This window comes from Sceloporus occidentalis, unplaced genomic scaffold, assembly GCF_023333645.1.
Source record: "Sceloporus occidentalis isolate IW3139 unplaced genomic scaffold, rSceOcc1.0.p SCAF_2, whole genome shotgun sequence".
In the NCBI taxonomy this organism is placed as follows: Eukaryota; Metazoa; Chordata; class Lepidosauria; order Squamata; family Phrynosomatidae; genus Sceloporus; species Sceloporus occidentalis.
The window spans coordinates 8174928-8196672 of record NW_028316982.1 but is presented as its reverse complement, the minus strand read 5'-3'; the positions used below and the strand labels follow the sequence as shown (position 1 = coordinate 8196672).

The window sequence follows — 21745 nt, the reverse complement described above, 5'->3', positions numbered from 1 at the left end:
CCCTTCTTAGTCTTCTTCTGGTTGCCTGGCTGGAGCAGTCCTTCTGTCTACCTATGTTGGATGCCAGAGATGAGGATGCTTTGGCTACTCTTCCTAGTTCTCTTCCCGAAAAGAAGGGCTGCCCAAGGGCTGCCCTGATCAGCGAGGGAGGGGGGAGGGAGGGAGCGAGGGGGCGGTGCTGAGGGTGCGCATGCGCCCTGGCCCCCCTACGCGCCCCCCTCTTTCCCTGCCAGTCCCTGAGGCGAGGCGGGCGAGGCAGCGGCTGGGCGGGCAGTCCGAGCTGCAGCACCTCCGAGGCCGGACAGCTCCCAGGCCCCCTCCCTCCCAGGTGAGCAGGCGGCGACGCCTGGGACTCTGCCCCCGCAGCCCCTTCGCTCCCGGGTCTTCCAGCCCTCCTTCTCCTTCTCCTTCTTCTTCTCCTTCTCTCTCTTGCAGCCGCCGGGCGCCTTCCCGGCCGGAGAAGCCCCCCTCTGCCCCCGCCAGGAAGTCGCTGAGGCTGGAGCAGAGAGGAAGAGGAAGAGGAGGAAGAGCCCCAACCAGCTCCGCTCCCAAAGTTGGCCCCAACTTCCCGGCGCCGCCATGGAAGGCAAAGGTAGGAAGGAGGAAGAGGGCTGCAGAGGAGGGAGGGAGAGGGGCCCGGCCAAGGGCCCCTGCCCTCTGGGGAAAAGGAGAGGAGTGGGGCTCCCTCTGCGGCACTGAAGGGGAGGAGGAGGGGGGCCTCGGGGAGGCCGGGAAGGGACGCTTTTGGGGGGACTGCGGGGCTGGCGGCGGAAGGGGCCGGGGCGGGAAGCGTTTCGGAAGCGGCTGCAAGGAGGAGGAGGAGGAGGAGGAGGAGGAGGGAGGCTGGGCAGCCCTCTGGGGCCGGGCACTGCTATTTTTTGCGGGGGGGGGGGGTCGCAGGCAGGAGGTCATGATGTTGCTGCTGGTGGAAGGCATCCTTGCAAGGCTGGATTTCAGAAGCGGCCGAGGCTGCCAACCAGGGCCTCCAAGGTGGAGGAGGAAGAGGAAGAGGAAGAGGAAGAGGAAGAGGAGGAAGGCAGTCGAGGAAGGCAGGAGGGGGGAAGTCATTGTTATTTTTTTAGGGGGGCATTGTGTTGCTGAGGGTGAAAGACATCCTTGTAGGAACCATTTCAGAAGCGGCGGCAGGAGGTTGCGGGTGTGTGGCTGTTGCTGCTGCTGCTGCTGCTGCTGCTGTTGTTGTTGTTGTTGTTGTTGTGTGTGGCCTTCTCTGTGTGCCTTTGGGTTTCGGGGTCTTCTTGGTGGGGGCGAGGGTGGGGTGGGGAGTGAGAGCGGCTGGAATTCGGCTCTGGCTCCGATCCTCGGGCTCCCCATCGCGCGATCGGCGCGGCTTCTCCTCCGCTGCGGAAGGGAACCGAGGGGGATGTCTTTTGCAAAGGGAGAGTCTGAACCCCTTCTCTGGGGAAAGGAAGGGAAGGTTGCAGTGAACTCGGATCGAAGCCCCTTCCCTGGCCTGCCTTGTGTTTTGCTTCGCAACACACACGACACACACACATGCGGCTGGGGTTTGCCGGAGCCTGGCGCCTGTACACGTGTCTGCGTATCCTGACGTGTCTCCAGCTCACCGGCTCTGAGGCGGCGGCGGCGGCGCGGGGGCGTTGCTCCTTGCCTCTCAAGCAGGTGAGCTCTAGGATCTGGGGCTGGGATACATCCACACTGGGACCCACAACAAACTCCAACTCCCAGAATTCCATAGCCTTGAGCCTTAAAGGAGTGAAAGCTGTACCAAACCGGGTTATTTCTCCAGTGTGGATGCATCCCAGAGGCGAGAGAGAGAGAGAGAGGCCTCCCTTATTTAACAGCATATCTGCCCCCTTATTACACATCCACACTCCTCCCTCCCCCCCTGAACTGGGATGCTCTCTTGCTCCCCCCTTTTATTACACAACCCTGAAAAGTATTGCTGGGGGGAAGAATTGGATGCAGCCTCTTCCCAAAGGGTGCTCAGCTTGCATTTTTTAAAGGACTATTGTTTCTGGTCAAAGGTTGCTTGCAATACATTGGGGAGGGCAGGTGGATCTCTCTCTCTGTTCCTCTAAGAAGGCCCTCCCAGTTGGCAGAAATGGGGCAGGAGGGGAGGCATACCTTGGCGCGAGGAAGGAGCTCCAGCTTCAAGCAGCAGCTGCAGAGTAGACCCGCTGCCCACCATCCCTCCCTTCACACCTTGCCCTGCGTTGGCTGTGTGTGCATGTGTGTGGTGTCCTCCTCTGCACAGTGGTGGGCGTCTCTTCCTTGCTCTGCATGCTTAGTGCCAGGGAAATGTTGGGGTGGCGGTGGTGAAAAAAAGGAGAAAGAGGCCGCAGCAGTGTGTCTGGTGAATAACAACCCATGATATGCATAGTCATGCATTCCTGAAACAGATGGATGCCTCGCTCTCCTCCATCCTGGCAGAACTGGGGACAGGAAAAAAGCAGGAAAAGAGGAGGGAGGGAAGGAGGGAAAGAGCTGGCAGGCTGGCAGTTCAGGTCTCGGTGTCTTGGCAGCAACCAAAATCAGCAAGGTTGGGACCCCAGAGGTTCTGCCAGCGTGGCATGCTGTGGCACCCAGAGGCCTCCTCCTTTTGGACCACCTTCTCAATGTGGAAAAATGGGGGAGTGGACCCTTTGGACCCAGATTTCTGGCTTTGGGGGCTCTGGGCACTAGAAGGGGAGCATTGCTGCAGTCAAAAGTTCTCCAAGCCTCCAGTTTCCTTGGGGAGAAGAGGCAGTAAACACTTTCATGGCAGCCAGGTTTTGGGTCGTGCTATATATATCACCTTTTGAGGTGCAGGTAGTGCCAGCAGCAGCATTGCCAGAATCAGTGTTGCCAATACATTGCCAAAATTGCCAGCAATCTGTGAAATGAAGCCTTTCAGAAGGGGAAGGTCTGTGAGAGCCACTGGTGAAGAAGGCCATCCAAAAAGCAAAGGGATCTAGGGGCACTTTGAGGGTTTCAAAGAAAGGGATTGCAATCCATGAAAGCTCAGGGTAAAATAAATCAGTTGGTCTTAAGCGTGCCACTACATTCCCCCATCCCACCCCAGTTCTGTTTAGACTGAAACAGACAAACATGGTGATTCTTTTGGACAAGAGGGAAGAGTGGATCCTTTGGCAAGGACAGATTGGGAGTGACTGGCCCCTGGTCAAAGAAGGCTCCTTTCGCTCAGTGGCCTTGGCCAGCATGTCTCTCTGGCAACTCACAAAGCATCTTTGGCTTCAGAACAGAAGGGCTGAATGAAGACATGGAAAGTGCAGGGAGGCATGAAAAGATCTGGAGGGTGTGAAATTGGAGAGGAGGCTGCATTTATTGATCATCGTTATTGCTGTCACTATTATCTTTACTTCTATCCTTGCTTTGCCCCCAAACCAAGATTTCCGACAGCCTATAATTAAAGCAAGTGCTATATAGTTAAAACATTTAACATACAGTTAATGTTTTTGCAATTATTAATAATAGTATTATATGCCCTACATTTTCCCCACACCCAGGGACCACTAGGTTTCCCTGACTAGTGATGCTAATTTTTAAAAAAGGATCAGTTACTACAGTTGACTCTTTTTTTCTTTCTTTTTGCTATTACATATCATTGATGATCTCTAGGGCCATAAGGACTAGTGACCTGAAAGATCAAGCTGCAAAGACAGAGATTCTGCATGAAATGGCACCTGGGTCTGTTGCAGCTTGTGACTTGTGCAGTGGCCACATCTGACCTAATCTGGACCCCAAATCTTGTGGGATGCCTGCCTCTGTCCTTTTAAAATGTCCAAGCATGCCCATGCATAGGGACTTTGTGGGGTTTACTTCCCTCAAAAGTATTATTGAACACTGAAATGGGATTGGAAGGGGCTCCCAGAGCTATCTGCTCCAACTCTCTTGTTGCCAGTGCAATCTCTGCTTAAAGACCACCAAATGCAGGAGAGACTTTTATTCTCTGAGGGAGCCTGTTTTTCTGCTGAATAATCCTTACTGTGAGGAAGTTCCTCTTAATTTTTAATTAGGATTTCATCTAATTTCCTGCAGAAGACCCTTTACATGCATAGGATTTTGTCTCTTCCTTCTCATTACAGACTGTAACTCCTCTTCCTGGAGTTCCCCTGACTGTACTCTGTAGACTTGTTTGTGGATATGCTGCTTTTATCTTATTCTTAGTTTGGAAGCACTTTGCTTTTATGTATATATTAATACTCCAAAGCTAATACATTTTGCCTGGCCCTCTTGTGTGGGATAGATTTGACCATCTCCTAGTTTGGAACAACAGCTGCCAGGGGGGTTGTTGGGGCTTGAAGAGAGCCCCTCCGCACCACTGTATTGTGAGAAAGGATGCCTTCTTTCACAAGTGATCCCTTTTGCTAGCGTGATCCTGCCTCTGCAGTTTGTTTTGTGCATGCAGACCGTACCATTGCAGGCCACAGGTGGATGGCATGCATAGATGTAGAAAGAAGAATGGGCTAGGCAGTCTTTATTTCCTAAATTTCCATGGTCATGGAGATGTTATTTTTTAACACATTGGGAACATTCTGTCAAATTTTTAGGAGCCATATAGAATACTGAGCTTCCAAAATGTTCCTCCTTCCCCAAATCCTGAAATGGTACAGTCTCAGGAGCAGCAATGTACCTGAATGTGTGGATGAGGTGTACCCCGGCTACATTGACACCCCTGGATTTTTAAGGAGAGCATCTTCTGTCCAGAGGACTTATTGCCAGATATATAGCTTGTCTAAAAAGTCCAGAAGGCAGCACAAAAAGAACCAAAGGAGAAGATTCTTAGTGTTGACTCTGCTCTGTTCCTGGGAGCAAGCCCACAAAACACATAAAAATGAATACCTGGTTCATCCCCATTTTCTTTGGAGCCTAAAGGGAGAGAGGGGGCTGTAGGGATTTGAAGCCTACCCACCCCACCCCACCCCACCCCATAATAATCCTACAACTCCCAGAATCCTGTTGGGCAATAGGAGCATGTGGCTTCCAATCAATAGGTTGGCAGGTCTGCTACAAATTCTAGTTTTCCAGGGACTTTGAACCTATTTTGGGACCAGAGTGGCACACCTTGGATGCTTCCAGTGTTGGGCCTGTGACTCCCATGTGATAGGGGCATGGAATCCCTCTTACATTTTTGGCTAGCTTTAGAAGAGTTCTCTGGGGTGCTGAACCTAATTGGGAATAGGATTCAAGACCTTTCAACACTGGATTAAAGTCAGGATTTTCTGTGCCACTGACATGGGAACAACCAGTGGTCAGTGGTTAACCCCTTTCAAGTTTGGGCTAAAATCTGGAGTGGTTTCACCATCCCATTGACATGGAACCCACTAGTTGCTACTACTTTAGGGGAAGGCATGGCACATGAACAGAAGAGGAATCTGGAGTCTCCTCCTTTGGAGATTTTTAAACAGAGGTTGGATGGCCATCCATCAGCAGTGCTTTGATACTCTGTTCCTGCATAGCAGGGGGTTGGACTGAATGGCCCTTGAGGTCTCTTCCAACTCTATGACTCTATGAAGATCTGCTTAGGTCTGGCAATTCAGATTGGCCATGGTTTTCATGATGGAGTCCATCCATCGCAGTGCAGTCTTCCTCTTTTTCTGCTGCCTTTTACCTTACCAAGCATCGTGGTCTTTTCTAGTCCTGTCTTCTCATGATATGGCCAAAGTATGAGAGTGTCATTGTAGTCATCTTGGCTTCTATGGAGAATTTAGGCTTCATTTGCTCTTGGGCTCATTTATTTGCTTTTTTAGCAGTCCATGGTATCTGCAGAACTCTTTTCCGGCACCACATTTCCAATGAGTTTATTCCCCCCCCCCCCCATCAGTTTTCTTGACTGTCCAGCTTTCATAGCCAGCCCCATAGATAGAAATGGGAAATACAATGGCATGGACCATCCTAACTTTGATATTCAATTATATATCTTTGCACTTTAGGATCTTGTCTAGTTCTTTCACAGTTGCCCTTCCCATTGCTAGACATCTTCTGATTTCTTCACTACAGTCTCCACTCTGAATAATGACTGAGCCAAGATGTGGAAAATCTTGAACAATTTAAATGTTTGAGCATAGCTTCAACTTAAAAAACAAAATTTGCTTTTAAGTCTGAGCATTGCTCAAACCTAAAAATTCAGCTGCACATTTAGAAATACAGATAATCAGGCATCAGAGAAAAGAGGCAGGTGAAGTGATGAAAGGAATGTTAATACAGCAAATAGGTATCTCAAAGTATATCTCTCTCTAAAAGTTTGGGGACTGAGGAGAAATTTTATTATGGGGCAGAATTCTTATTTGAGGGGGACAGTGCTCTCAATTTGTCCCCTATAGATACACTTCTGGAGGGGTCTACCATTGAATAACAGGAAGGGTTACCCCTCAGGGTCATGCAGCCTGTCTTAACTGCAGTAGAGCAGTCCCAAGAGGCACCAGATCCAACTGATCTTGGAAGTTAAGCAGGGTTAGCTCTGTTAAGTACTTGGGTGGGAGATTGTCAAAGAATACTAGGTGCTGTAAGCTCTGTTTCAGAGGAAGGAACTGGAAAAACTACCTCTGAGGATTCTTTGCCCATGAAAACCTTAAGAAATTCAGTGGGTTGCTAAAAGTCAACCAGCGACTTGAAGACACATACATATATAATGGAGCACACGGCCTAAATACCCTAAAGATATCAGACCCCTTCTGATCTTTGAAGCTAAACAAGCTCAGTCCTGGTTAGTACTTGGATGGGAGACCGCCAATGAGTAACAGGTGCTGTAGGCTACTTTTCAGAGTAAGGAACTGGCAAAGCCACCTCTGAGAATTCCTGGCCTAAGAAAACCCTGTGAAATGCATGAGGTTACCACAACTTGACAGACAACTTGAAGGCACACACGCACACAAGGAAGCAGACTCCATCTGATTTTGGAAGCTAAGCAGGGTCAGCCCTGGTTAGTATTGGGTGGGAGATCACTAGTGAAAACCAGACACAGTAGGTTTGATTTCTGATGATAGAACTGGCAAAAATCTCTCTGAGGATTCCTGGTCTAAGGAAAAAAAAAACCCTGTGAGAAATTCAAGGGGTTACCATAAGTCTACAGGTGACTTGAAGGCCTGTATATATGCATACCAGATTCAAAGCACCAGATTCCAACTGATCATGGAAGGTAAGCAGGGTCAGTCCTGGTTAGGACCTGGATGGGAGACCACCAACAAATACCAGCTGCTGTTGGCTCTATTTCAGAGGAAGAAAGGAACACATACACACACACTGAGGGCATCGTATATGATCAGGTCACCAAGGGGCATGGATGAGTGTAGTGCATACCATGTAAGCATTTCATGTGGTTGCTGATTTGTTTGTTTTCTCCTGGCTTCCCCCGTACCCCACCTATCTTTTTGCCTTCTTTCTTGCCTTCTTTCCCCGCACCCCATCTCTGCTGCAAACCTTGTGGGCAGGATGATTTCTTTAAAATGATTGTGCCGTGCCTGCTCTTGCTGATGATGATGTTTGATGGTGAGACGACAATCCTCCTACTTACTTAACATTTATCTGGTATCTGTATGCCTGCATGTGCTGTGCAAAATCCTCAAGTCTGGCAATGCCAACAGTAAGAGCTATATGGCAGTGGAATACACTACTTCAGAGGGTGGTGAAATCTCCTTTGGTGTTTTTTAAACAGAGGCTGGATGTTACAATGGGAGCAGAGATAGTGTCTTCCTGCATGGCTGAATGGGGTTGAACTGGATGGCTATGGGGAGGGGGTCCCTTCCAAGTCTATGATTTTATGATTCTATGCATGTTTTTGGAGTTCTAACTTGTGAGGACTAGAAACTAGAATTTCATACGGAGAATTAACATTTGGCGCAAAGTGGAAATGTCTGTTACCTGGAGCTCTGACACCTCCTGTTAGATATTTGTTTCAATAGTGAACGCTAGAAACTTGAAGTTTGTATGTGGAATCGGCAATCTGGGCAGAAGATCAATTCTCTTCCTTGCTAGACCCTGCTAGACATTTGGCTTGGATGCATTTGAGTGCTTAATCTGTATAAATATTTTTATTGTTTGTTTGATCTGTTTAAATAATTTTTATTGTTTTAAATCTGAAGTTCTTTTACATTGCCTATAGTGGGTTTTTTTGTATGCCACCCAGAGATTTCATGTGAGGTGCAGGATATAATAAAACCTACTAGGTGACCTTGGGCAAATCACATGCTCTCAGCCTCAGGAGAACGCAATGGCATCTGAACAAATATTGCCAAGAAAAACTTTAGGGTCGCCATAAGTCAGGAATGACTTGAAGGCACACAACAACAATAACAACAACCAAGTATATGAATTAAAGACAGAAAGGCATCCCTTAAGCCTGATGTAGTTGAAGAGGGAAAGATGTCATAGTACTGTATTTGGAAATAATAATAATAATCAGAATTTCCTCTGTGTCCCTGATATATCTATTTGAAGGAGTCCTGCTGTCTCACTTTCCTTGTTTTAGCCTCCAAAATGTTCACAAGCAAGATTTCCATTACAAGGAATGAGTTGGCACAGGTAAAGGTGAAAAGTGGAGGGCTTTCAGAGCCAGTGTGGGACAATAATCAGAGTGTCGAAACTAGAAAGACCTGAGTTTTAATCCTCTCTGAGCTGTTCAGCTCCCTGTGTAGCCTTGAGGAAGTGAGGGCTTTTCAGAATGCACTGTAGTGTTTACCTGTTGTTTTCATCTGAATGGTCAGACTTTTAACTATTTATAATTCAATTAATAGTTTAATTACTTTTTAAAATATTGATGTGATGTGATTTTCAGCTGTAGCTCTATGACCTTTGTCATCTGCCTTGAATCAGAATTACAGAGTAGGAAGAAACCACAAAATCCAGCTCAACTAGAGCATTCCTGATAGGTGACCATCTAACCTTTGCTGTAAAAACCTCCAAAGAAGGAGACTCCACCACTCTCTGAGACAGCAATGCCTTCCACTGTGGAACAGCTTTTACTGTCAGGAAGGTCTTCCCAATGTTTAGGTGGAGTCTCTTTTCCTGTAACTTGAATACTTTGTTGTGTTTCCTAAACTCTGGAACCAAAGTAGAATAGAGTGGCACTATACTTCCCTTGATCTAGACACTATACTTCTATTGGTGGTACCAGAACTGGACACAGTAATCCAGGCCAGGTCCCAGACATGAATCCAGGAATATCTTCAGAAATGTCTAGGAAGGAGCTGAAAATAATAGAATCATAGAGTTGAAAGGGACCTCAAGGGCCATGAAGTCCAACCCCCTTCTGCCATGCAGGAAGACAGTCAAATTACTCCTGGCAGATGGCCATCCAGCCTCTGTTTAAAGACCTCCAAAGAAGGAGATTCCACCACTCTCTGAGGGAGTATGTTCCACTGTCAAACAGCTGTTACTGTCAGTTCTTCCTAATTTTTAGGTGGAATCTCTTTTCCTGTGGTTTGAATCTATTGCTCCATGTCCTAGGGGCTATTCAGACTACCTTTTGAACCAAATTGTAACTCGGATTAAAAGTCGGAAGTTCCCATTGGCACCGGTTTAAACACATCAAAATTAGGGTCTTTCACACTCAATCCAGGGCAAATCCCCCTTAGAGCGTTTTTTCCGAAAGTGGATTATTTCCCGTGTCTTTTAGGAAAACCCTGCCGGCAAATGTGAACTCAGACCCAGACATGATCTGGTCAAGTTCAGGGGAGGCATTTAGGTCAGAGGGAGGGCAGAGGGGGAACATGCCTCCCTCTCACAGGCAGCTCTCTCTCTCTCTCTCTCTCTCTCTCTCTCTCTCTTTTGTAATTTTATTTTTGACAGATTATGCGATACATATTGATAGAATGCATCTGCTTGAGCTACATTTCCCTTTCGTTTGCTTGCTGCCGGCACGGAAGGTCACTTTGCAAGGGGCATTTTTAAAAAATTATTATTTTTGTGTGTGTGACAGAATATGTGAATGCTTGTGTTTCCTTTTAAATTTGGCAAATTGATACAATGTGTGAATGCTTTTGCTACATATGTGTATGTGTATGTAAGGCAGTCTGGGGTGGGAATCGGAGGGAAAGCAAAGAAAGAGGATGCAGAGATGGCATTCTGAGGTGAGGTATTATTATTATTATTATTATTATTATTATTATTATTATTGTGATGGGAAGAGGCTGGCATGGGGGGGAGGCAAGGGCTTCAGAGGTGGCGTTGGGCTTCAAGGGAAGGGAAGGGAAGGGAAGAGGTTCCAAAGAGGAGGAAATGCTGGGCTGGAATCAAAGGGGAAGCTAGAGGCTGGCATTCAGAGGGAAGGCTGTGGAAGCCCATGATTTTGAGGGAGTCACATTCTCTCAGCCTCAGGGGAAAGGCAATGGCAAATCTCCTCGGAACCAATCTTGCCAAGAAAACCCCAGGATGGGGTCGTTTCAGGGTTGCCATAATCTGTAATGACCCAAATACACACAACACACACACACACACATCTGGAGGTTTTTAAATTTGATAAGTTGACAAAATATGCGCACACTGCCGCCATTTTTTTTTAAAAAAAGTAGGGGGGAAAGCACCTATTCCATTGGCCAATGGCTGTAGAAAATGTCAGCTTTGTCGAAAGCAAAAGTGAATTTGATTGACAACAAAGTAGGCTCCATTTTAAAGTGGTACTGCAAATTTGAACTTCAGAGGAGCAAATTGCATCGATCGAGGTAAAGGGTAGTACAAACTTCTTTCCGGGCAGATGCGGTATGGGGGCAACCAGATCTGCCCAGTTCTATCCAGAGCAAATGCACAAGTGGGAATGGGACCCTATTCTCTGGAGCTGCAGAAAACAAACTTGCTTCATCTTGAGCTATCCAAGGGGTCCCTCTGGCATCAGGGCTGGACATCTCTGCCGGGAAATGCCTTAGTCACCTAAGTGCATATCATCTCATGGTGTCCATTCTCCAAGCTTGGTCCTCAGCAACTTAGCCTCTCAGAGTGGTGGGACACCCAAAGATGGCCTCAGCTGAGAATATCAAATTTCATCATGTCACTTCTCAATCTTCTTTTTTTTATGTCGAACATGCCAGCTCCCTCAGACCTTCATCATAAAACTTGTGCTTTCCAGACTTTTGGTCATCTTGGCCCCAGATTAGGAAGAAAGGTAGGATAAGAATAAAGGTCCTTCTCCTTGTCAGTCATCCAGTCATTCCTCTTCCCTGAATCTACCCCACAGGGTTGTTGCCAAGAGATGAAATAGAGCACCTGACACCATGGCCCTTCAGCTCCTGATGGGAAGGTCATAAATGCAATTAATCATTCATTTTTTGAGACTGGTGAGTTACATATCCAATGTGAGATGTATTCACAGCCCATACAACTGTTCCAGAAGGGCAGGATCATGTTGCAAGGCAAAGATCCTTGGACTGGTGGAAGCAGCAGCTGGAAGCTAGTCATTGAATACCCACATTTAGCAGCAGATGTCTTCATCACTTTAATTTTTTCTTTTCTGTTGAGAAATGCCATTTCCCTCAAAGCCATAAGTTTAGCAAGAGATACGGGATGGGCAAGTAGGGAGGGGGAAATGAATGGACATTGATCGGAAGATGTAGCTCAGCAATTCAGTTTGCATGGTATTTTATAAACCAAAAAAAGCAAGCAAGCAAGTACAACTCTGCAAAATCAGGGGATATTGACGGATTCAATCCAGCACTGCAGAGGCCAAGATCTCTTCATTTTAGTTCAGCATTTGCAGGATGCGGTCAATTGGATTTATTTATTTATTACAATATTTTTTTTCTCTTGCTCTCCATGTGGTGAGATCACAGGGTGGCATGCAATGAAAACAATTTAAACAGTTCCAATAAAAGCAGTAAAATAAGTTGAACTGGGTGAAAACATATTAAACATACCATCAATTGGGCCAGTATTACACTAGACTCTTATAGCGCTATTCTTCTACTTTTATTGCTGTGGCTGCCTCCTGTGGAATTCTGGGACTTGTAGTTTAGAGAGTCCTAAGAGCTCCCTGGCTGAGAATTCTAAATATCCTTCCCTAAATGACAAATCCCAGAATTCCACAGGAGGCAGCCACAGTAGTTAAAGTGGAATGATAGTGCCGTAACAATATGGTGGAATGTTCAGCTCCAGCTGAAACTGCCAAAAAATCTTTCTCTTCCTAGCACCAACTTCACAGGAATTTTGGTGAGGATACAGGAGATGAATACAGGAGATGGCGGCCCCCAAACTGTGGAAGTACCTTTCATAGGAGGACTGGTTGAACCCCTTCACTTGCAAGTGAAGACCTTTTTATTCAGGCAGGCCTTAGAGATTCAAATTATGGAGCAGCAGTGTGAAGTGTGTGCTATATATAATTTTAAAAATCTTTATGTTTTAAATGTGTGACATATAAAATTATTCAAAGATCTAGCCATGTTAGTCTGGAAAATCACTATGCAAAGGAATCTTGCAGCACATTTGAGACTAATTGACAGAAAGAAGTTCTAGCACAAGTAGTAGCATGTATCTGTTGAAGTAGATCAAGTCTCAAAGGTGCTACAAGATGCCTTTGCATGCCATACCCACATATTTTGCATTTCTATGACTATTCACACAGTCTGATTATAAAGATCCTTCCTGGGAACCAGTTCACTCCATGCACCTGAGGAAGTAGACCAAGTCTCCACAAGCGCATACTGCAACTTATTTTGCACAGTTTGAGCCTGAACGGACAGGCCAAAATAAAGCTGCTTTGGGTCACTTTGAAAGTATGCTGTTTAAATAATAATAATAATAATAATAATAATAATAATAATAATACAGTTTATTTATAGACCGCTTTTCCAAAATAGATCAAAGCGGTGTACAACAGAACAAAACAAATCAATTCAAAATAAAACATAACATATTACAATCATAATCAAATGATAAAACTACTAAAATTACAATTAAAAACTATTAAAACCATACAACTATTAAAACCCAATACAAACTAGCTGGATAAAACAATGGGCATATCGAGGGAAAACAATATCAGGATACATGGAGGAAAGCTTGTTAAAAAAGAAAAGTCTTGAGTTTTTTTTCTAAAAAGGTCTAGGGAGGTGACGGAATGGAGCTCGTCGGCGAGGGTGTTCCAAATCTGCGGGGCTGAGATGGAGAATGCCCTTTCTGAGGCTGATGTATATCTTGTCTTCGAGACCCTCAACAAATGCTTCCCGACCGACCTGAGAGTGCGGGGCGGATTGTACGGGAAGAGGTGGTCCTCCAAGTACTCTGGGCCCAAGCCATTTAGGGCTTTATAGGTAATAACCAACACCTTGTATTGTGCTCGGAAGCGAATGGGCAGCCAGTGTAGATCTTGCAGAATAGGTGTTATATGGTTAGCCCTGGAACATCCAGTGACCAGCCTTGCTGCCATATTCTGTACTAAATGACACACACACATCTTAAGCGTCCAGAAGCTGTGCCAAAGCTGCACTCCAGTCCTTAGGACCAGAGTGTGGCTTTTGTACAGCTTCTGGCCTCTTAGGACACATGCATCATTTAAACAGCATATCTGCAAAGTGACCTGAATAGCTTTATTTTGGCCTGTCTGTTTGGGTCCTAAGTGTCAAAGGTTCTATAAGATCCTTTGTTCTCATAGAATCATAGAATCGTAGAGTTGGAAGAGACCACTAGGGCCATCCAGTCCAACCCCCTGCCATGCAGGAAATCCAAATCAAAGCATCCCTGACAGATGGCCATCCAGCCTCTGTTTAAAGGCCTCCAAGGAAGGAGACTCTATCACCATCCAAGGAAGTGCATTCCACTGTCGAACAGCCCTTACTGTCAGGAAGTTCCTCCTAATGTTCAGGTGGAATCTCTTTTCCTGTAGCTTGCATCCATTGTTCCGGGTCCTGTTTTCTGGAGCAGCAGAAAACAAGCTTGCTCCCTCCTCAATATGACATCCTTTCAAATATTTAAACATGGCTATCATATCACCTCTTAACCTTCTTTTCTCCAGGCTAAACATCCCCAGCTCCCTAAGTCGTTCCTCATAGGGCATGGTTTCCAGACCCTTCACCATTTTTGTCGCCCTCCTTTGGACACGCTCCAGTTTCTCAATGTCCTTTCTGAATTGTGGCGCCCAGAACTGGACACAATATTCTAGGTGGGGCCTGACCAAAGCAGAATACAGTGGCACTATTACTTCTCTTGATCTAGACACTATACTTCTATTGATGCAGCCTAAAATAGCATTGGCCTTTTTAGCTGCCGCATCACACTGTTCATTCCTGTTCAACTTGTGGTCTACTTGGACTCCTAGATCCCTTTCACACATAGTTTCATTCAGCCAGGTGTCACCCATCCTATATCTGTGCATTTTATTTTTCCGCCCTAAGTGCAATACCTTACATTTCTCTGTGTTGAATTTCATTTTGTTAGCTTTGGCCCAGCTTTCTAGTCTATTCAGGTCATTTTGAATCTTGATCCTGTCCTCTGGGGTATTAGCTATTCCTCCTAATTTGGTGTCATCTGCAAATTTGATAAGTATGCTCCCAATTCTGTCATCCAGGTCATTGATAAAGATGTTCTCCCCTGATTTGCTTGCCTCCCACCCAACCCCCAACCTTGTGTCTGGTCTACCTCTTCTTTAAGGCATCCTCTCACCCCTGCTGAACCCCAAACCATCCTCCCTCTTCTTGACCTGCCCTCTGGGGAGTCCTCACTCTCGGCTCCTTCTTCCTTTCTTGGCTAGGGCTGGGTAAACTTGCTGACAGGAGATGAGCAATGGCTGAGGCTGTGCATTTGCTGTCAGCTGAGGTTGCAGGAAGAATTTTCTCTTCTGGCAAAAGACGAGAGGGAGAGAAAGGGGCGGATGCTCTGTTTGCTCAGCACACTTGGGAGACAAAGGAAGGGCAAAGGAAGTAAGGCCTTTGCAGGCTTTCAGGGCCTTCCCTCCCATCGAATTTTTTTTTTACTGGGGCACAACTGTCCCAAAAGCACCCACCCAGAGCCCCCAGAATGGTTTTTTTAAAGGTATGTTTATGTTGGTAACCCTCAAGACCAGCAGGCAGGTTTAAATTGTGATATTGCATTGCGTACTTGCATGCATGGTTTTATAATGCATATAATATGGTGTATAAACTGGGCCCTTGGTATCCACTGGGGTTTGGTTCCAGAACTCTCCATGGATACCAAAATCCATGGATGCTCAAGTCTCATTATATACAATGGGTAGTCAAATGGAGTCTCTTACATAAAATGGTAAAAACAAAGTTTGCTTTATGTTTTTCTTCCCTTTTTTTTTTTGGGGGGGGGGATTTCCAAGCTGTTGATGGTTGAATCCATGGTTACACAGGGCTGACTGTAATATTAATGCCAACAGCTAAAGCAGATAGGAATCTGAGTGCTGGGAGGAGACATTGCCAAAAATAATAAACAAAATGCTATAAAAATTTTTGAGGCATAAAATGAATATATTGAAGAAAGGGGATACTTCAAAAGACCTTGTTAAGTGAATGTGAAGGGAGTTATAAACAAGGACTTCTAATTGATGGTTCCTCAGGGGCTCAACCACATGGGGATCTCGGTGGTCTTGACTTATGGGAGGGGGTCTCAGCACTGCTACCCTAGCTTTTGGGGGCTCAAGCTTTCCCCCATTCAAGGGTCCCAAGCCCCACTCCACTTGGGGGTCTGTGTATCTATCCTCCCCTTCCCATCTCGATGGTTGGCTGTCTGTACAATTGCCCAATTTCAGAGAACAGGGAATTGCTTCATCCCATTCCACTACCCTATTTTCTATTTCTTTTATACAGGTATACCTCAGTTAACAAAGTGGATATGTTCCTCGGCTCTATGTCTTTATTAGAAATTTTGGTACCAGGGTCAGAATTAACATGAAAAGAATAGGGTTAGGTTGTTACATCACACAAAAAAAGGGGGAAAAAAAAGAGCAGCTCAACATGTTCCAGCAAACCTTTTATTCAAAACTTAACATTATGCACATGTGAAAATTTTTATTGCTTCAAACTGAGTACAAAAGTACTCATTGGAGAGAGAGAGAGAGGGGGGGGGGGGACAAATATTGCTCTTCCCATTTGGCTCTGGCCAAAGCAAACAGCTGCATCCTCTCTTTCCTTGCCTGTTGTTTCTCATTAATACCTTTCACCATCTTGGTCACACATTGGTGTTGCTTTGCCACATGTGGCCTTGTTTTGATCTGTGAAATGTTGGAGGGCATGCAGTAGGTTATCGAGCACTTAAAAGATTGCTTTGCAGCTGCAGGATTGTGAGCAGTGGCCGGCTGTGTGTGCCATGCATGCATGGGCGCTTCTGTCCTCCTGTGCATGTCACGAGAGGAGAAGATGCACCTGAGCAGAGGGACCTTGAAAGAATGACAGCCCGGGCTGAGCACACTTAAAAAATTAACAAGGCATCCCAAAAGGCAGAACAGGGACATTAAGGCTGGAATCCTATTACAGGACCATCTCAGTTAGCAAAGTCAGTGTGTTCCTGGGCATGACGACTTGAACAGAAAATTTGGTACCAGAAGGACACAGTTGGCTGGTTGGTGTTGGTTTAAATCAGGTTTAAAGCTGTGCTTCCCCAACTTTGGTCTTCGAGGGGTTTCCCAGCCAGCTTGGCTAGCAGTCAGGAAGTCTGGGAGCTGAACTCCAAAATATCTGTAGGACCAGAGTTTAGGAATCACTGGTTTAATCCTTGTTGAAAACCACCTGGACCTTAAAATCTCCTGTTTTTTAAAAATAGATTACTCATATATATATATTTAAAAGTCTGGCTATTATTGCTATTTTCCAGCTTTCTTACTGGAGCAACAATGAATGTTTGGATTAAAACATTTTAAAGTTAATGGTTGATTGGCAGTTGTTCTTTATTAGACCAGTAACCAGGGTCAGTTGCTTTTTTTTAATCACTTTATTTTATAGTGCAAGAAATGCCATTCAGAAACAAAGATTTCTATTAACATTGGAGTTTATCAGACAGGGGAAATTGGAAGTATAATCCAATGGCAATCCAAACGCAATGTTGGGTTTAATGTTATTGCGTGATAGACTACCACACGCAATTTCGGGGAATGGGAAGTCAGTCCGAACGCAATCATGAGCTTTCACGTTATTGCGTGAGAGGTGATCACACACAGTTTCAGGGAATGGTAAGCTATTTTGGGGCAATGGAAGGTCAATTTGAATGCAATTTGAATTTACGTAAATTCACTGAACTAGCAAATTCACATGAATGAGTTCTGGCCCCACTTTCTTTTCATTCGAAATTAAGAGAAATTCTTCCCATGTGATAAGCTCCATAGGTTCAACCAAAACAATCTAAAAGAGCATTATTATTTAAAGAAGTGGCATAACATCTAAACTACATTTTACTACTTAATGTTCTGATTTAGTCCAAAATTGGTGTTGCCCTACATATTAGTGCAAAAAACTGGTTTATATACCCGCCTGAAACCACCTGCTTTTTTTTTGGGGGGGGGGGCATTTCAGATCTGTGGCAGAAATAATAGGGGAAGAAGGGGGGCAGGTTCTTACACCATAATAATGAAGAGCAGTTTAACATGCTTCAGCAAACTTTTTAAAATTCAGAACTAGCAACATGTGAAATAAAACAGACAGTCCAAGTAAAGTTGCATAATTAAATAAAAATATTTTGAACCTTCTCAGAACTGCTTGAGAGCCAGTAGTGGTTTGAGCATTAGACTACGACTCTGGAGACCAGAGTTTGAATTCCACCTTAGCCATGGAAACCTATATGACTTGGGTCCGAGTTACTTGAGGGACATACAGTCCACCCCACACTCTCAGAACATCAGGGGAAAATCTACTAGTACACCCTAAGGTGAGACTGGCAGCAACTCACCAGAGAGCATTTACATTGACTGCACCAATGTACTGGAATAAACTTCCAGAAGAGCTTCGTGTGACCTCTACATTGGATGCTTTTAAAAAAGCTCTAAAGACCCACCTCTTCCGATTAGCATTTCCTTTGGACTTTTTATAGAGAATGTCTCCTCTGATAGAAAAGGTTAACTGCGATCGATAGATTCCATGTTTGTTTTATACACTGTTTGGTTTTATTAGTTTTACTGATAGATATTTTATGATGTGCATTTTTATGATGTATAATTTTTAAAGATTCTGTGAACTGCTTTGATCATTCCGGAAGAGCGGTATATAAATAAAGTATTATTATATTATTATTATTATTGGTGTAACCTTGAGCAAGTCACACTCTCTCAGCCCTAGAGGCCAAGGCATACCCTCCCTGAACAAATCTTGCCAAGGAAATCCTACGATAGGTTCACGCTAGGGTCACCATAAATTGGAAACAACTTGAAAGCACACAACAAGAAGAGACCATTTCAAGGCTTCTTTCAAAATTCATTCAGATTTTCCCCCTCTTACCAGCTTCCACTTTTCTTATGATTTCCATTTCAGTGGCCAAACCTATAGGTCTATGCTTCTTAAATATTCTGGGAGTTGCTGGTGAGACAGGTTTATCTTCTCTTTGTCTTGTGCTGAATCATAGAATCATAGAGTTGGAAGAAACCCCAGGGGCCATCCAGTCCCATTTGGCCAAGCAAGAATACACACTGAAAGCACCCCTGACAGATAGCCATCCAGCCTCTGTTTTAAAACCTCCAAAAAGGAGACTCCACCACCGTCTGAGACAGCAGCATCTTCCATGGTTAAAATGCTCTTATCATCAGGAAGTTCTTCCTAATTTTGTGGTGGTATCTTTTTTCCTGCAGCTTGCATCCACAGTCTCTGGAGAAGCAGAAAACAAATTTGCTTCATCCTCCATATGACATCCCTTCAAATACTTAGTAGCTCTTTTTCACCTCTTAACCTTTTCTTCTCCAAGCTAAACATACTCAGCTCCCTACATTGTTCCTCATAGGACACGGTGGTTTCCAGACCTTTCACCATTTTGGTCACCCTTCTCTGAACATGCTCCAGCTTCTCAACAGTCCTTTTGAATTGTGTTGTCCAGAACTGAACACAGTATTCCAGGTGATGTCTGACTAAAGCAGAAGAGAGTGGGACTGTGACTTCCCTCGATCTACACACTTGAGTACTTTCCCCCCTCTGTTTTAGTGTCCATGCATACTCACTAATAGGTTGTTCCCACTTAAGATTTGAAACGATTTAAAATACAACGTTTTTAATAAAATCGATTCAAAATAACACTGTTCTTATCCCGCTATCCGAATCGCTTTGTTCATCGTTCCCATCTGGTTATTTAAATCAAAGTTTTTACCTGCAAGCGTTCCTACTTGGCATGAAATCGGTGTTTAAATAAAGCGATTCTTCTCCTCCATACCTTATTTGGAGCTGTCAATCAATAGTATGTCAGAATGACGTAACGTTAATCCGGAATATTTGGAAGCAATTTATCTTTTGGCATCGTTTCCATTTCATTGACAGCCAGGGAGAATCCCTTCAGAGAGCACAGAGATCAATGAAGGAGGCTTCTGGCAAAAAGCGAAGCTCTTTCCAGAGGAACTATGGGATAGGTTTTGGAGGGCAGCATCCTGTCTCCCAAGACAGCCAGGGAGAATCCCTTCAGAGAGCACAGAGATCAATGAAGGAGGCTGCTGGAAAAGCAGGGAGGGAGCACTCTTCCCAAAGATTCTCTTTCCAGGGTTGGAGGAGAAGGCAGATTCCATTTGAGAAATGGAGGGAGAAAGGCTCTATTCCCCCCCCCCCCCCCATTGATCAGAGCCCTTCCTTGCCTGGGCGAGATCAGATGCCTCCTCGCGAGGAGCTTTCCCTTCCCTGCCTGGGCGAGATCAGATGCCTCCTCGCAAGGAGCCTTCCCTTCCCTGCCTGGACGAGATCAGATGCCTCCTCGCGAGGAGCCTTCCCTTCCCTGCCTGGGCGAGATCAGATGCCTCCTCGCGAGGAGCTTTCCCTTCCCTGCCTGGGCGAGATCAGATGCCTCCTCGCGAGGAGCCTTCCCTTCCCTGCCTGGGTGAGATCAGATGCCTCCTCGCGAGGAGCCTTCCCTTCCCTGCCTGGGCGAGATCAGATGCCTCCTCGCGAGGAGCTTTCCCTTCCCTGCCTGGGTGAGATCAGATGCCTCCTCGCGAGGAGCTTTCCCTTCCCTGCCTGGGCGAGATCAGATGCCTCCTCGCGAGGAGCTTTCCCTTCCATGCCTGGGCGAGATCAGATGCCTCCTCGCGAGGAGGCTTCCCTTCCATGCCTGGGCGAGATCAGATGCCTCCTCGCGAGGAGGCTTCCCTTCCCTGCCTGGGCGAGATCAGATGCCTCCTCGCGAGGAGCCTTCCCTTCCCTGCCTGGGCGAGATCAGATGCCTCCTCGCGAGGAGGCTTCCCTTCCATGCCTGGGCGAGATCAGATGCCTCCTCGCGAGGAGGCTTCCCTTCCCTGCCTGGGCGAGATCAGATGCCTCCTCGCGAGGAGGCTTCCCTTCCTTGCCTGGGCGAGATCAGATGCCTCCTCGCGAGGAGCCTTCCCTTCCCTGCCTGGGCGAGATCAGATGCCTCCTCGCGAGGAGCTTTCCCTTCCCTGCCTGGGTGAGATCAGTGCCCAAGCGGGCAGGGAATGCCTCTTTGAGAGGAGCCTTCCCTTCCTGCCTCTCCTCCGTTAGAAATGGGCCCTCCCCACACAGAGGGGAGGTTTCAATCCACTGGGGGAAGCCTTGAGCAGCCGGGACTTCAGGCGCTTAAAGTGCTGAAGAGATTAAGCGCCTGTAAACCATTAAAATAAAAAATAAAAATAATCCTTCTCTCTTATTGAAAGACCACAGCGGACAAAGGGGTGAGGGAAGCAAAAATGGCGACAGCCATGACGGATGGGGACAGAAAGGGCAACTCCCCCAAGGACAGCCCCATCGCACTCCGCTCCTCCCATTCATCTAACGCAATTTCAAAGGCTGTCGTTCCTATTTAAATGCTCCGGTTCCTAAATCGAATCAATGGAAAAACGTAGGTCAGACCCTAGTGTTTTTTTTAACACGCGTTAAATGAGGAAAACTCGAATCAAAATTTTATTCCGCTCTACAATTCGATTTGTAGTGGAGACGATTGCGGGTTGCTCTAGAACCGTTCTAGGTTTAAATCGGATCCTAATAGGAACGCCACTCCTTGGATTCGATTCAGAACGCGGGGTTTCACCTAGTGAGAACAACCCCTAAGAGAGTCTGGAAGGAGTTGCTGTTAACCTTGCCTGTTGCAGGCAGCAACACACAACCACAGCAGGATTATGTGAGGTATATCCCATACTTTCCCAGTGTAAGCTTTATTGTACTTTCTCCATGTAGGTGTGCTGCTGCAATCTGGTACCCAAAGTCTGTTTTTATCCAGCCATCCACCATCCCCTTGGTTTCTTGATGCTGCTAAGAAACCTTCCAGCTAAAACAGAAGGTGAGAAATTGTAAAAAGGAGATTCTTTGTCAGAAGGTTTGTTAACTGAGCCATGTCTGTAGCCATTCTTCACTAGAGAGACCCACTGAATCAGCTGTTGGCTGATGAATCAATTATATAGCAAAATCCCATTGTGGGTCCTATGTGGAAATAGCAATGAGGATAAACCAAAAGTTTTGGATTCAAATGTTGCTAAGCCAAGAATTTTGTAGGTGAGTTCAGTGAGAGTCATCTACATTTGTAGCTTCAGCCTTTGCAAGGTAAGGACAGCTGTAGTAAAGACCTTCCTAATTCAGGATGCATCTACACTGAGCCCTGGTGGCGCAGTGGTTAAATGCCTGTACTGCAGCCATTCACTCGAAACCACAAGGTTGCGAGTTCAAGACCAGCAAAAGGGCCCAAGCTCAACTCAGGCTTGCATCCTTCCGAGGTCGCT

The 21745-nt window shown here is 45.9% G+C and overlaps 1 protein-coding gene across 2 annotated transcripts in view; it reads left to right on the top strand.

Annotated features, from left to right (window-relative positions):
- Positions 1–227: 227 nt before the first annotated feature.
- Positions 228–21745, top strand: part of FGF12 (fibroblast growth factor 12) — a 287001-nt gene continuing 265483 nt past the window's right edge. For both annotated transcript variants that reach the window (XM_089508686.1, XM_089508687.1), the window contains exons 1-2: positions 228–328; positions 436–592. In XM_089508686.1, coding sequence (XP_089364812.1) covers positions 580–592 — 13 coding nt within the window. In that variant the 5' untranslated portion in view covers positions 228–328; positions 436–579. The remainder of the gene's footprint in view (positions 329–435; positions 593–21745) is intronic.